Source organism: Saccopteryx leptura, chromosome 1 (genome assembly GCF_036850995.1).
Source record: "Saccopteryx leptura isolate mSacLep1 chromosome 1, mSacLep1_pri_phased_curated, whole genome shotgun sequence".
In the NCBI taxonomy this organism is placed as follows: domain Eukaryota; kingdom Metazoa; phylum Chordata; class Mammalia; order Chiroptera; family Emballonuridae; genus Saccopteryx; species Saccopteryx leptura.
In genome coordinates this window covers 267,818,630-267,833,964 of record NC_089503.1, presented here as the reverse complement: position 1 = coordinate 267,833,964, position 15,335 = coordinate 267,818,630, and the positions used below count along the sequence as shown (strand labels likewise).

The 15,335-nt window shown below is 47.7% G+C and overlaps 1 protein-coding gene across 3 annotated transcripts in view; it reads right to left on the bottom strand.

Annotated features, from left to right (window-relative positions):
• Positions 1-623: 623 nt before the first annotated feature.
• DPYSL2 (dihydropyrimidinase like 2) overlaps positions 624-15,335 on the bottom strand; it is a 115,265-nt gene continuing 100,553 nt past the window's right edge. For all 3 annotated transcript variants that reach the window (XM_066352151.1, XM_066352152.1, XM_066352153.1), the window contains exons 9-14: positions 15,080-15,236; positions 14,453-14,594; positions 11,608-11,778; positions 6,187-6,366; positions 5,235-5,400; positions 624-3,130 (exon numbers count right to left, since the gene is read on the bottom strand). In XM_066352151.1, coding sequence (XP_066208248.1) covers positions 3,039-3,130; positions 5,235-5,400; positions 6,187-6,366; positions 11,608-11,778; positions 14,453-14,594; positions 15,080-15,236 — 908 coding nt within the window. In that variant the 3' untranslated portion in view covers positions 624-3,038. The remainder of the gene's footprint in view (positions 3,131-5,234; positions 5,401-6,186; positions 6,367-11,607; positions 11,779-14,452; positions 14,595-15,079; positions 15,237-15,335) is intronic.

The following is a 15,335-nucleotide window of genomic DNA, read 5'->3' as shown; positions in this document are numbered from 1 at the left end:
AGGTGTGTTGTACTAACCTCAGTCAGGCCTTACATTTTTCCTACTCTCATTTTCCCTTCACTCAGATACCGTTTAGAAAAGCTTGGTATATGTTTTTGTGAATTACCTGTATCCTGTTAGGACAGGGCAAGGTAGAAAACGAAGGAAGAAAGGAAGAGTAAGATTTCATCAGCCCTGTGATGGGCCTGTGCGCCCCGCCACCTCTGCGTTTGGTGTTGTCAGACCCAACAACGCCAGTGCCAGTTGACAGGAACTGTGGGCGCCAAGTAGCCAGCCTGCTCTGCCGACATGCACTCTTGGCATGTGCTTGGGGACAGAAGACAATGTGCCTTATGACTGGGTTTTCTGCAAGTTCCTGGACTGAGCTCTGTGTGCAAATCCACACACATTAGTCTCTCACCCTCCACATCCCCATAGAGCATGAGGATGTGCCAGGCTGAGCCCAGAGGTCACCCACACTAACCTGTATGGCCCCAGCCACTTCCTAGGTCCCATGTCAGGTTCGCAGCGTGCTTCCGGCGTCTTTAGGATAGTCTATGAATTTCTGACACTCAGCACTACCAAGCCTGAGCTCTGCCAGGCCAAGCAGCTGCCTCTTGAACATCTCAACACAGACACACCCGTGAAACAACCACATTTTGCTTTATTAGGCGTTCCATGGTAATATAACACAGAATTCTTAAGGAATAATAAACACGAGACTCTTTTGTTTTTACCATAATTATTTTGCCATTAAGACAGCGGTTACAAAAAAAAAAGGTACTCTTCTGGCTACACACATGATGATCCGCTTTAGCACTGAACGTTCCTCCACTCATGGGTCACAATCACAATTCCAAGGATTAAAAACCATCTAGTATTAAATCCTACAGTTTTAGAGCATCAAGTCACTGCAGTTATTCAGTTCTGAGACACTGTCAATTTATTTTAGCATTTACATATGACATTGATTGAACAGACACACAAAGCAAGCCAACAGGTAAACATGCTTACACAGCCTGCGGGAATCTTCAGGTTTTAAGTCGCTTTAAGAAAAACAATCCAAGTAACCAAAAAAGGACCATGACCTGGTACAGGAAAAAACAGGAAGACGCAAGTGAACACAAAAGAGCTGCAAGTGTTTCTTAGAATTGAAACAAAAAAATTTTTTTTTTCCAACTGGTTCAAATGCTAAGTGCAGGTGAGAAAAAAAAAGTGAATATATTAAGTTAACCAATTATTCTTCAAAAGTACAATTTCCTTTTCAAATAACAAATAAACAACGACAAAAAATAAACCCTAATCATAACCCCAAAGGCCAAATGTGTGGAGAGACAAGTGGAAGGATGGAATGACCTACTTTTCTGTGATGCTTTACAAAAGCACATTTGGTTTTATGAAAGCCTGCAGACAGAACATCGCCTAGGAGGACCTGTAAATACACCTGGAAGGAAATGCAGCATGAATCAGCAAAGACAGGGACAGGCACAAAGGCAGCTAGTGAAGAGTCACTGAGACGAGCAGAGGGAAGATGTTGACACAGATCACCTTCGGTCTCTAAGGGGCCACATTTAACTTGTAAGGTTTTCTCCCCACACCACCTCTGATGTGACATATCACTCATTAAATGGATGTTTCCTCTTGCAATGTAAAATGGACCTTAAGCCCAATTTCCCAAGAATTTTCTGAGTTTAAAAGGCCTCCCTATGTGGCAGGATGTCTTTTGAAATAATGGGTCAAGAAAAACATTACTTTTCCCCCAAAGTGAGAAGTGTGTTCTGGAACCCCAAAAGATACTTAGCCAGGAAACTTGGGGCCTGACTTCCACCAGCTCAACAATTCTGAGTGGTGGGGGCCTGAGGGGCTAATTGGCCAACTTAGGTTTGGGGGCTCAATTTACAGATTCGATCCTGTCTAACCGTGAATACTGCTCACAGGGGAAAACTCTCATGTCCTATAGACTCAGACTTCTACATCTCGGCACTGTTTCTGGGTCCCTTCTGGGCCACCTGGGACGGTGTGGGTGGGTACCTCGGCCCTTCTCTATACCTGGAGAGTGTTTCAAACTCATACACATATCCTCATGATGGTGGGTGGGTAGCACCAGTCCTCCAGGGACAAGGACAGCAGCTTACTATGGTGGTGATGACGAAGTGCGCACCCTCCCGGGGAGGTTCCCATGACCACATTAGAATGGTAGCCCTAGCCATCTGAAAAGGCAGCGGGAGAAAGAGGGAAAGCAGTGTCTCAGGACCAGGGCTGGAGGAAATACACACAAAACTATAGACGTGAAACAAATTAGAAAGCTAGAGAAAGAGAGAGAGAAGGTTAAGTGAGGAAAGACAATCCTCAAAAGATTTTAATCTGCAGCAAAATCTAGGCCAAAAAGAAAACCTGCCCTTTCTCAACAGTTGAGCCAAAAGACTATGGAATGGTGACGGGACATTCTGGAACCTCTCAGGAGGGACATGTGAGTTTGTCAACCACTGTGGGTCAGCTTGATGGCTACATAATTGCATCATTAGGATGTCCAGTTCAAACCCCTTGGATTAATATTGAATTAGGCTTTCCAATTTAGTATTTAAAAAAAAACAAAAACAAAAAACACCTCTCCTCCCTCCCCCACCCACCCCTCCCCAACCTCACAAAGAAAAAAATATTTTTTTAATTTAAAAAGAAAAAGGCAGCTCTGGGCAATTCACTTTATCTTCCCTACTAATGAAAAAGAAGATGGTAAGTACAACGGAGGTTGTTGAGATGGAAAACAGCCTCATGGTAATTTACTGCTTCACATGTCTGAGTGTTGGATGCAGCCCCATGTGGGGTTGGTGGACAGATGTGGTGTGGTATTTGTAGATACGTAGGGAAGTGGGTGAGCCAAACCGTGAACCCAGTGAGGGATGGAGTGTGGGGCCCAAGAGGGAGTCCAGTGAACTGGCTGCCCCACAGTAACTATCACAGGCTCTTACAAAAAAAAAAAAGAAAGGAAGGAAGTCTCAGAATGTCCTTAGGTGTCCCATCCCCCATCCCCATCCACAAGTGGAACGGGCACTGGAACTCTAGCCCAGGCTGGTGATGTTGGCACGGCCACCAGGGGGCGCCACGATGCGCTGGGTGGTGCGGCGGGGGATGTTGTCGTCAATCTGAGCACCTGGAGAGGAAAGAGGGGCGGTGGTCAAAAACAGTTACAGGCGTTAATTACGGCTCTACACCAACTCGGCCCAGGTCAGGAGCAAAGGGGCCAGGCCCAAACCTTTGTCCTCTCAAAACCTCACTGAAAGCTTCAACTACAAGGACGGGATGGGCTCAAGGTGGCCAAAGACCCAGACTGTAGAAGCAGTGCTTGCAGAAGCCAGCTCAACCCATTACGTGAAAAGATAAAACTATAAAATAACACTTCGTGTCAGCTTTCAGCAGGCTCCGCTTACGTCCTGTCCTTATTCTGCTAGTCAGTCAGTGTGCTGTCCCCCTACTACTCATCTAACTCTAGACAGAAGTAGGAGCAATGGTGGTTCCTTATATTTGAACAGCCTGGTGACCTAAGAAGCACAGACATCATTATGCCCATTTCATTTTATGACAAAAAAAAAGGTTCATTATTTTTAATTTTTTTGAAAATGGGTAATCTATATGTGGCATACATGGCCATGTTCCGACAAGAAAAAACCCCACCAAATTAGCTGTTTAACCTGATGTAGAAATAGGGACACATTCCTGTGGCTTGGGGGGCTAGAAAAGTAGAAGGGGTCTAGTCAGGGGCCAAAGGAAGGATGGAAGGGGAATTTCAAGTGAGGAAGCTCTATAGTCTTGACCCTTTCCTCTCATCGTCCCTGAAATCACAAAATTTTATGCAAGCAAATAGCGAACAACCCTCAGTGGCTCTACTCTAAGCACTTTAAATGCATATTAACTTATTTAATCTCAACAACCCCATACGGCAGCTACTACTATTATACCCATTCAATAGATGAAGAGACTAAGGCACGACTAGAGAGCACCTGGACTATGAAGTTAAACTGCTGAGGTCCACAAACTGGACCAAGACAGTATACAGTTGGTCATGGAACAATGCAGGGGCTAAGGGCACCAACCACCAGTGCAGTCAAAACTATTATGCACATAATTCTGACTCCCCAAAAACTTAATTGTAGTTGGCCCCTTGCATCTGTAGATTCAACCAAATGTGGACCAAAACCAGTATTTTTTATCTGCTTTTCAAAATCTGCAACTGGGAATATGCGAAAATACTGTTTTTGACCCTGTTTGGTTGAATCCACAGATGCAAAGGGCCAATTGTATTTATTTATTTATTTAATATTTTATTTTATTATTATTATTATTATTTTTTTTGTATTTTTCCAAAGCTGGAAATGGAGAGGCAGTCAGACTCCCGCATGCGCCCGACCGGGATCCACCCGGCATGCCCACCAGGGGGCAATGCTCTGCCCATCCCACATATAAATGGACCTGCACAGTTCAGACCCACATTGCTCAAGGGTCAACTGTAGTGCATGTGTTAGGGAAGAGAGAAATCCTGAAATACCACCACAGCCTTTTTTAGGATGGCTATAATACATAGTAAAGGATGTCCCCAGAATATACTGGGTGTTGCACACAACGTGTGTATGCATCATGCCATTATATGTGATATAAACCGATGTCATGATTCTGAAACCCGTCCAACCAGGTGGTGGCGCAGTGAATAGAGCATCAGACTGGGATGTGTAGGATCCAGGTTTGAAACCCCGAGGTCACTGGCTTGAGCTCAGGCTCATCTGGCTTGAGCGCAGGGTCACTAGCTTGAATGTGGGGATCATAGACATGACTCCATGGTCATTGGCTTGAGCCCAAAGGTCCCTGGCTTGAAGTCCAAGGTCACTGGCTTGAGCAAGAGGTCACTTGGTTTTCCGTAGCCCTCCCATCAAGGCACATATGAGAAAGCAATCAATGAACAACTAAGGAGACTAAGGTGCCGCAATGAAGAACTGATGCTTCTCATCTCTCTCCCTTCCTGTCTGCCTGTCCCTATCTGTCTATCTCTCTGTCTCTCTCTCTCTGTCACAGAAAAAAGAAAAAAGATTCTGAAACCCAACTCAGCACTGGCTGTGAATTATATCTCTGGTCATATTAGTGCTTCCTGCTTTGGGAAAAGAGGGAAGAAGCAGTATCATTCATTCTGCTGCTTTTCCTACAAAAGTGACTCTTGACTCACCAGCCTCGTGCAGAACTCGGCCCTCCCCAAACCATAACCATACCAGACAAGCTGAATCCAGACTGGTGCAGGTTCCGGACAGGTGGGGCCTGCTGCTTGGCTGGAGATGTCTTAGCCGACGAGGCTGGAGTGACTGTCTTGGGTGTCACAGACACCTCACACACAGGTCCATCGTACAGGCCACGAGGAACCCCTCTCAGCTCTGCCAGCTGCAAAACACGTGAGCCCTCAATTCAGGACACATCACAGAGGAAGCTCCCTGGCAACCCTCCCTATACGTGGAAGGCACAGAGGCTACAACAGAGGCCTGTGATATCTAGGGATAGAGGGTTCTCTTTGTGGGTGGTAAGGCAGGGACAGATGCCTGCATGGGACCACCTCTATGATTCTAGGCCAACAATCCCCCAAGGTGGGTCATGGGTGACTAGTTACCCTATAAAAAAGTCCATTTAAAACTAGAGGAATCCCAAACATACTGTGAAAGGGATCCAGTCTCATGTTCAGATCTGGCCTCAAACTTCCTTTCCAATCTCACTCCCCCTTTAATTCCCTTACAGCTCCACTCATCAGGCCTCACGACCCTGAGCTCCAGAGGTACAGACAGTTCACCATGCCCCGAATACACCACATGCTGTCCGTGCTCATGATGTGCTCTCTGCACGATTCCCTTGCCTCCCTCCTTAGACCTGTCAAACTTCTACTTAACCTCTGAGACCCAATTCAAAATGCCCTCTCCCTGGGACACTTCGCCTTGACTGCGTAGCAGTGGTCCCTCCTTGGAAGTTCCTCAGAGCACATGCTGCAGTCTCAGTCTGGCTGCCGACACAGCTGACTCCTCCGCGAGTACTCTGGACGTCCAGGAATAGAAAGGCCAGACCATGTTTCCTTTATCCTCGAGTACTCCATACTCATCTCGACTCAAAAGTGCTTAAGACAGGTTTACGAAACTGAATGTAATCTCGGACGAAACAATTCCTAAGACCAGAGCTACTCACCCTGCTCCTGGCCTTGATACGCTTGTAAACAAAATCAGGGAAGGGCTTTCGGGGGATGTAGCGCCCAGAGCCTTCGGTGACATGAAGGGTGCCATCTTCGAGGACAATCTTCCCCTGGCTGATGACCACCAGGGGAGAGCCGCGGCACTCCATGCCTTCGAAGATATTGTACTCCAGAGCCTGGAGAAAGGGGTGCAGAAAACATGAGGACACACCCTGCCACTCTGGTTAGATTTACCCAGGCTGGTAGCGCCCGCTGCCGTCATCCCATGGAGAAAGGCCCAGAGCGGGAGTCCCTGTCCCCACTGACCATACCAGCAGGCACTCAACCTCCATGTCTTCATTTCCCTGCTTAGGACATGGGCCTCTTCTCCTGATGGAAGAAGGCGAGGATTTGTAAACGCTACACGAACATAAGGAAAGGGTTCCCTGCCATCGGCAGTGACTTTGTTCCAACTCAAGCTCTGTTCGGGCTCAAATGCCAAAGGCTTTCTATGACGGAGTTCTAAATTTAACTTTGAAATGGGCCATCCACAAGTAGGTTTTCCCACTGGTTTGTCTGGTTTTCCAACCCGTTAGCGATGTAGTTAAACTGAAGTCCTCAAATGAAAGGTCTGTGATAATTTAAGAGGCTTGCCTTCATAAGATGTTTGAGGTTTGGGGGCGATAAATGGTGATGGACTGAGACTTGACTTGGGGTGGTGAACACACATTAGTGTACAGATTGCACGTGAAGCCTGTGTGATTTTGCTCACCAGTGTCACCCCAGTATAGTCAATAAAAAGGAAAAAGACATCTGAGGTTTAATTTCCCAAACATGCAGTGGTCCTTTGGGTTTCAAGCATTCCAGGGCGAAAGGGTGATGTATCTGTGCCAGACAGCAAGCCTGGAAATCAGGGACCCGGTGCTCAGCGCACAAGGCTGCCTGTACCAGTCTCTCCCTGGAGCTTTGGCACAGCCAGGCTTTCCCCAGACTCCAGAAGGCCTCCCGCTCCTTCCTGACTGCCCTGTTCACAGGCCCCATGTCTGTGCTGAGGAATGAAGCATTCATAGGCAGCTCCAACCATAAAGAGCAGCTTGGGCTGCTGGAGGTGGAGGTGGTGGTGGTGGTGGTGGTGGTGGGGTTCAGAGTAGGCTATCAGCACGGGACAGCGCCTCTGCTCTGCACTGGCTGCTGAGCATGGGAAAAGCTCCAGCTGCTCCGCAGCTCAGCTCATGTGTCAAATGCAGCCACGCAGACTGAACACAGCAGCGACGAACTGGCAGCACTACTCTGAGACTCCAAGGACTCTTGCTGAAGCTAGGAAGGAATGAGGCAGAGGCATCAGGGAGCAGGAAAGGGCCCCCAGTGTGTATGCCCAAGCCTCTCATCGATTCTAAGACACTCTTCCTTGAATCGGAATGTGTCTTACAGCAGTTGGCTCTGTGCAGCTGGTTGCTGTTGTGCAGACTGGGTTCGCCAGGAGCATGCAGCTTTGCCCCTCCCTCTGGCCTAGAGGATGACCACACTGAATCTATTTGACATTAAATTCTCAGCTTTGGGTTTTCCTGGACCCTGCTGGCAGCAGGAACCCAGACCTCCAACTTGCATGACTCAGCTTCCCTTTCTCATATTCTCTACAGAGGCATTCTTCCCTCTCTGTCCCCAAAACCAAGGTCAAGGCTTACAAGATGTTCACCACCCCTTCCCACGTGGCAGATTCAGCTCTCACGTTTCCATGCCGAGCACAGGCTGGCCCTGGGTGGCAGAGCGTACTTTACAGGGGTCTTCTCTTACCTTCTTCATCTTGGCTGCATTTTTCCTTCACGGTGGCACATAAACTAATGAGATATCTCAAAATCAATGGCATCTTAGATTTGGGGGGATCCAGAAGGCATGTGACAACGGGCAGACCGCATCAGCCCTGCCTCAGAACTACAGTGTCCCGGCTGCCTCCCTCCTAAGGGTTTGTAACAATGACGACTCAAAAGCATCCTATGTTTGTAGATCCCGTGAGAGGATTCTATCAGCTCTGAAATGACCTTTGAGTGGGTGCCTGTCGTCCCTGAAAGGCTGGGTCAGGCCCCGTCTCTGCCACACTTCCCCACAGCTGCCGGTCTATGTTCCCAGACTCCTCTGCGCTAGCTGGAGGGATGGAGACACCCTCAGACGCAGTGCCATCTGCCTTGGGTTCACATCCCAGGTCTATCACTTGCCAGCTGTGTGATTTTGGACAAGTCGCTTACACTCATCTGAGCCTCAGCTTCCTCATACATAAAAAGGAAAGAGCCTACTTTGCAGGAATGAGGGTAGGATCATGAGAGACAAAAGAAACAAGAGCAGCTGGCAGGCTATTTGGCACACGGTGGGCATTTAGAAAACATCCTCTCATTCACTGTCGGGGTTTTTTTATTACACTTCCCCAACAAGATTTCAAGCACTTTAGTGTCAAAGACATTTTAAGAAGACACATATATTGAGTTTAGCTGCCTAGAAGTGGCTGATCATAAACTCTCGCAAGAGCTCTGAGCCAGCCCCCATTAGGAAAAGGTGGAGGAACCAGCCCCAGGGCTCTAAGTGACTTAAAGTTGATAAGTGCAGCCTCACACCACAGCTCCTCTGGCATCGAGAGCCCACCCTGCGAGATCATGGGCCTTCCAGCTTTCTCCCTCACCAGGTACAGACATTTTTAACCTACATCCACAGACCTCTGGAATTCCTCATCTGGCTGGATGCCTGAAAAACCCAAGCAGAGGCTTAGCAACAGACTGTCAGTGATAGTTAGCTAACTGCTCCAAATAAAGCTAATTAGCACTGTGATAGGAAACCCTCCTGTTTGTATTCTCCCAAAGGCACGCTGGCTGTGGGTTCTTTGAAACAGGTGAGGCCGGAAAAGAGGCGCTTAGGAAGTGAGCATTCCTTAGCCTGGAGGTGAAGGCAGGGCAGTGTGATAGCTCTGGAAAGCCTGCAGGGCCGAATCTGTCTTCACATCCTCTCTTCTACCAGGTTGACTCCTAATGCAAGCTCCCCAGTGGCAAGGTTATCTGCAGCATCATCAAGAGTCTAGTTCCTCCTATATGTTACCCCTGGGGCAAGGACTCTGCAAAGCAAGGGAAGCATTTTCTCCATCTAACCCTGACCCAGAGGCTGCATATACAGCCTGGCAGGGAAGAGCCATGGACAATTTAGGGTTCTAATTCTGGCTCTACCACAAAATAGCTATGTAACGTTAGACTTAAGCTCTCTAAGCCTCTGTTTATTTATCTTCCCAATTGGTATAATAATACCATCCTTTTATTGAAAGGGCCAAATAAAAAAGTAAATGGAAAGGAATATGATGTCAAATGCATCTGACTACAGGGGGCTTCAGCAGGCAGGACCCTAGGACCTCTGCCCGTAAAGAAGCCATTCTGGACCCCAAGAGCTCCTGCTCTAGGTTACAGGTGGGTGTGGCTGTGAAGCTCTGCTGTGAGGCTGTGCCAACCAGTGGGAAAGGAGGGGAAAGTCAACTATATATAAACACCGAGGCCCTGGCAGGTTGGTTTGGTAGTAGAGTGTTGGTCCAGCATTGTGGATGTCCCAGGTTTGATTCCCAGTCAGGACACACAGGAGAAATGCTCCTCTGCTTCTCTAACCCTCCCTCCTCACTTCTCTCTCTCTTCCCCTCCTCCCCCTCCTGCAGCCATGGCTCAATTGGAGTAAGTTGGCCCCAGACGCTGAGGATGACTCCATGACCTCTGCCTCAGGCACTAAGAAGAGTGGGAGTTGAAGCAATACCCCAGATGGGCAGAGCATTGACCCCAGTGGGCTTGCTGGGTGGATGCTGGTTGGACCACACGCAGGAGTCTGTCTCTGCCTCTCCTCCTTTCACTGAATTAAAATAAATAAACAAGTAAATAAATACCGAGAGCTGAGCAACCTTCTTGGGAGGCACCCACTATCCCAGCACCAATGGGTGCCAGCAAAAGCTAGGGGTGAGCCCCCACCTCAAACCCCTTTGCCCCAACGGGAGTGGACAGTAACGGCAAAGGCCCAGGGCTGTCCTGGAGAAATGCCAGGAGCCCCCACTCCCCTCGGCAGCGTTGTCCCCGGGAGGTACCAGTACTCTGGCCCTGGCTGGTGGGGTGGGCTGTCTAAAGTCAGACTCCCTGTTGAGCAGCTTTCAATTCGGAACTGGAATTCACTTCAAGATTCAGGAGTTGCTGACTGAACACTTCTGTCCTATGCCCATTTCTTTTCCAAAGCTCCCCCTCTATCCTTATTTATTCAATATTATATCTGTTGTATCAATATAGAGAGATACATCTACACATACACACACACTTTTCTCCATGAAGAACCAATGGCCTCGCCTAACCAGGCGGTGGCGCAGTGGATAGAGTGTCAGACTGGGATGCCGAGGACCCAGGTTCGAGACCCTGAGGTCGCCAGCTTGAGTGCGGACTCATCTGGTTTGAACAAAAGCTCACCAGCTTGGACCCAAGGTCGCTGGTATGAACAAGGGGTTACTCAGTCTGCTGAAGGCCTGCGGTCAAAGCAATCAATGAACAACTAAGGTGTCGCAACAAAAAACTAATGATTGATGCTTCTCATCTCTCTCCGTTCCTGTCTATCTATCCCTGTCTATCCCTCTCTCTGTCTCTGAAAAAAAAAAAAAAAAAAAAAAAAAAGAACCAGTGGCCTCTAACCCTCTGCCTAATGCCCCTGACATTACTGAATCACAAGACATTCAGAGACCTCGTCTAAATCCCTCATTCTCAACTGAGGGGCCTGACCCATGACATGAAGTCACTAGCCCAGGGTCCCATTAATAAGACAGGGTATCCCCAAACTCTGTAATCTAGACTAAAAGACAAGAGATACCCCAAAACTCCAGATTCTAAAAGCATATCAGAATGGCTACGGGGGATATTTCTTCTACTTGGGAGAAGTCAAAGTCAATTTGTTCCTTGAGAACAATAAGCACATCTGCCATTTAAGTTTCTATACAGCAACCCTGACATGAGAAACAATGACTTAAAAGAATAAATGTGCCCAGTGGGCGTTTAAGGAGTGTTTATTTAGGTCCCTTGCACCAGGCACTGCCATGAGAAGTAATACTATAACGATGGAATAGGACCAGACTTCTGGAAGCTTCTAATGTCCTGACATGCCCGGAGGCTCTGACGATCTATAAATAAAGACCTCTATCAAAAGAGAGGTTGTGAAAAAAAAAAAAAAAAAAAAAAGAGGCTGTGGCACTCCCAAATGATAAGAGTAACTTATTGGCAGTCTTACTGACCTCACTAAAGAAAAAAAGAAAAGTTATTTTTTTCCTGGGGAAAAGCTCGTTCTTATCATAGTGAGTTCCCTTCTCCAATCCTGGGGACCCTCCGTGGCTCTGGCTCTTTCTGTGACTGTGCCACTGATTGGATTGTGTCCATGCCGTTAGCAAGCCTTACACTGTTGTGGGTCTTGGCAGAGATGGTTTTGACGCTGTCGGGGTCCCAGATGACCAGGTCAGCGTCGGATCCCACAGCAATGCGGCCTTTCCGGGGGTAAAGGTTGAAGACTTTGGCTGCGTTGGTGCTGGTCACGGCCACAAACTGGTTCTCATCCATCTTCCCACTGACCTGAAGAGTGTAACACACACAGACACACATACCAAAAGCACGTCAAAAAACAGAAGGGGGAACGCAGCTTACAATAAGGTGGTGCTGAGTGAAACAAGTCTGAAAATGCCACATGTTATATGATTTTACTTATATCAACATTCTCAAAATAATCAAGTTGCAGGGATAATAAACAGAGTAGGAATGACGTGGAGATCCCTCTAGGGGGGAGGGGTGGGTGTGACTCTGAAGGGGCAGCAGGAAGAGGGCCTTTGTGGTGACAAAGGACATCTGTATCTTGTTTGCGGCGGTGGCTACATGCCTCTACACAGGACAAAATAACACAGATCCACACACACACAGCACCACCGTCGACCTCCAGTTATTGGTATCTTACTGCCACGACATGAGATGCATCTATGGGGGAAATGACAGAAGGGTACACGGGCCCTCTCTGTCTTATCTTTGCAACTTCCTCTGAATCAATAACTATTTCAAAGTGAAAAAAAAAGTAAGCCGACTGGGCGGCAATGCCTCTTCAGGAAACACCAGGTGGCTTGAGTGACCGTCCTTTCCAACGATACAGGTGCAGACTGAGACTGCAGGTCCAGCCAGCCAGCCTAGAAGCCTCAGCACCCCACCTGGGATTCCACAGCCGCAGGGGCCAGGCACGCTCCCTCACGTCCCTCCAGCACCTGCTCTTCTCTACCACCTGTGCTCTGCATCCCTTGAAGTACAGATTTCAAGGGTGTGGCTGCACATGTCTGAGTTAGGAAAACCCACCCTAAAGCTAGTAGAGAATCGGGCAGAGAAAATGAGCCCGTGTTAGGAGGAAGAGAAACATACCAGAGGCCCACATGCACATGACAGAAATATGCACTCCAATCAGTGACTGAAGCAACTGAATGTAAAACAAAATTCATCAATCAAATCAGCAACATTTGGGGGGTTTTGATGATAACCCCAATCTGGACCCATAGAGGAGACTGGGGGAGGTCATCCACTACTGGCGGCATAGAAACCGATGCAATCTCTCTGGAAGTCACTTTGACAACAGGTGTAGCAAAAGCTTAAAAAATACACACATCCTTTGACCTAAAAATATCACTTCTGGAAATTTCTCCCAGAAGCAAATGAAAGCTGTGTCCAAGGGTGTTCTCCCCTAGAACAAAACGAGGAAGAACAAATGAAGCTTCCATCAGGGGAAGCAATTGCTCAGTGTAGTGTTCTGTGCGTGACGAGCCCGAGAGGGAGGGATGCAGTGACTTTGTCAAGGCACTATGCAGAAGGACACTTGCAGATGCCATTTAAAAAAGCTATTTCACTGTTCCTATGTATTGCCAATGAGGAAACTCTTGCTTGGTGACATTAAGACAGAAAAGTGCAAGGCAGGGCTAGACCTGCACACTGCTTCTGCATTCCCATGCTCCAAGGCTCTCAGAATCCAAGTCTTTGCGTTCTGCACAAGAAAAATAAAATTTCACTGCAGGTGTAACTTCTCAGTCATGGAAGAAAATGATTTCCACTTACACATGGTTCAATTCCTCAACTTATAAACATGCAATTAAAAATCAGTTTCAAGACCACTTAAACAGTTGTCACCAAACAACTGTCAAAACAGAGATAACAACTTTTCCTACATGGGGAAAAAAATTAGAAACAACATAAATGTTCAATGAATTGCAAGCAAATTATAGTACAACATTAAAATGAAAATAGCCTCCTATTAAAAAACAAGGTTTTCAAGTATGTTTAAGGATGTGGAGACTTTCCATGACATATCATCTTAATAAGATAGGTGACAAAACAGTACGTATGATGCCGTGTTACTTACACTCACACACATACATACCATATACACATATATGTGCTCCTGCATTGGCAAAAAATGGAAAGACATCTGGCCAACAAGTTAATTGTTATTAAATCTGAAAGACGGTGTTATGAGTAGTTTTTATTCACTTCCATTCTCTGGAATAAAGATATTTCATTTGCATGATTAAAAAAAATTCACTAAGAAATAGAAAATTTCTCCTGATATGACGATTTAAAGCACAGACAATGAAAAAGTCACAAGGTCGTTAAAGTCATTGTATGCTCAAAGCAGGTCTGCCAGAGGCCTGTGGTGGCAGTGGGTAGAAATGCTATGCCTGGTGAGGCCTAAAAAGCACTTTGAAGGAAATCGAGTCCACTTCCAAGACTAAAAGATAGAGAAAGTCACCAAGTTGCTAAGGAAGCTTTTTCCAGACTGATCAAGAGAGTCACATTTTCAAGTCTCCACCGATCTTAGATGATAGTGATTAAAACATATAGATGGGTATACTATTTAGGAAGAAATAACCTACAGAAGGAGGGGTCTTAGATCCCAAGACCCAAGAAATATTGTCACACAAGTATTAGCTTCTAGAATTTTCTCAACTGTCATCCCAAGGCGTACATGGTGCTCAGATGAGGAGGCAGGGGACAGCTGAGACCAGCCAGGAGGGAGGCAGGGGACAGCCGAGACCAGCCAGGAGGGAGGCAGGGGACAGCCGAGACCAGCCAGGAGGGAGGCAGGGGACAGCCGAGACCAGCCAGGAGGGAGGCAGGGGACAGCCGAGACCAGCCAGGAGGGAGGCAGGGGACAGCCGAGACCAGCCAGGAGGGAGGCGGGGGACAGCTGAGACCAGCCAGGAGGGAGGCGGCCGCTCCTTACCACAGCCTTATCCCAGATGACAGACATCCGCTCCTCGGTGCCATTGGTGCCCTCGGGGATCAGGGTGAAGTTGTCCTTCCCTACAGCCTTCTGGGCGGTGTTGAAGGTACAATGGGCACTGCCGGTGACCTGGAGATCTCCACTAGAAGGAAAACATAGAACTGGCTTTTAATTAACCTTTGACTTTAAATCGTCATATCTGAATATTTTCTTTTTTTTTTAATGTGCTAGGCCACTGATAGCTTTTGAAGTAACCCATCCTTCCCTCAGGGAACAGGGAATCGGGGAGAAGTGACAGGACACTGAAGCTTCATTCCAATGCTGAGCACCTGACCCTATTTTGTGAGGTATCTGGTGGGGGTCGTTGCAGCACAGTGCAGTCCTTTGGATATCTCATTCATCTCTTCTGCTTGACTTTCAAATTGCTCCAAGTTTTTATTCTGATTTCCCCCCCAGAATGGTGTCAAAGTGGTAATACCCTGTTCCCGTTCAGTGACCTGAGTTTGGAGAACAAGGGCCTCTTGGTTTGCAAGCCTGCTTTTGCCCACCAGGCTGTAAAACGCCAGGCCATGTTGGGTCTGAGCAAAGGCTGAGGATGGAAAGTGCCAACAAGTCACCAAGACTCACCAGGACAGCAAGGAGTTCAGAAAGTCCGGCGTGGTGGGGTCGGGGCTCAGGGGCGGGGAGGTGACAAACGCAGCAGCCTTAGCCCAGTTCTTGCTCCAGTAGTGGGAGCCATCGGTTCCCAAGCTGGCGGTGATGGGCTCGCCGTACACCACAGCCCCTGACACACAGAACAAAGCTGAGGACCACGCAGCAAGGGAGAAAGGAGGAGCCAGCCCAGCAGCATGTCAAGGACACCCACCACCCTTCAAAGAGGCCA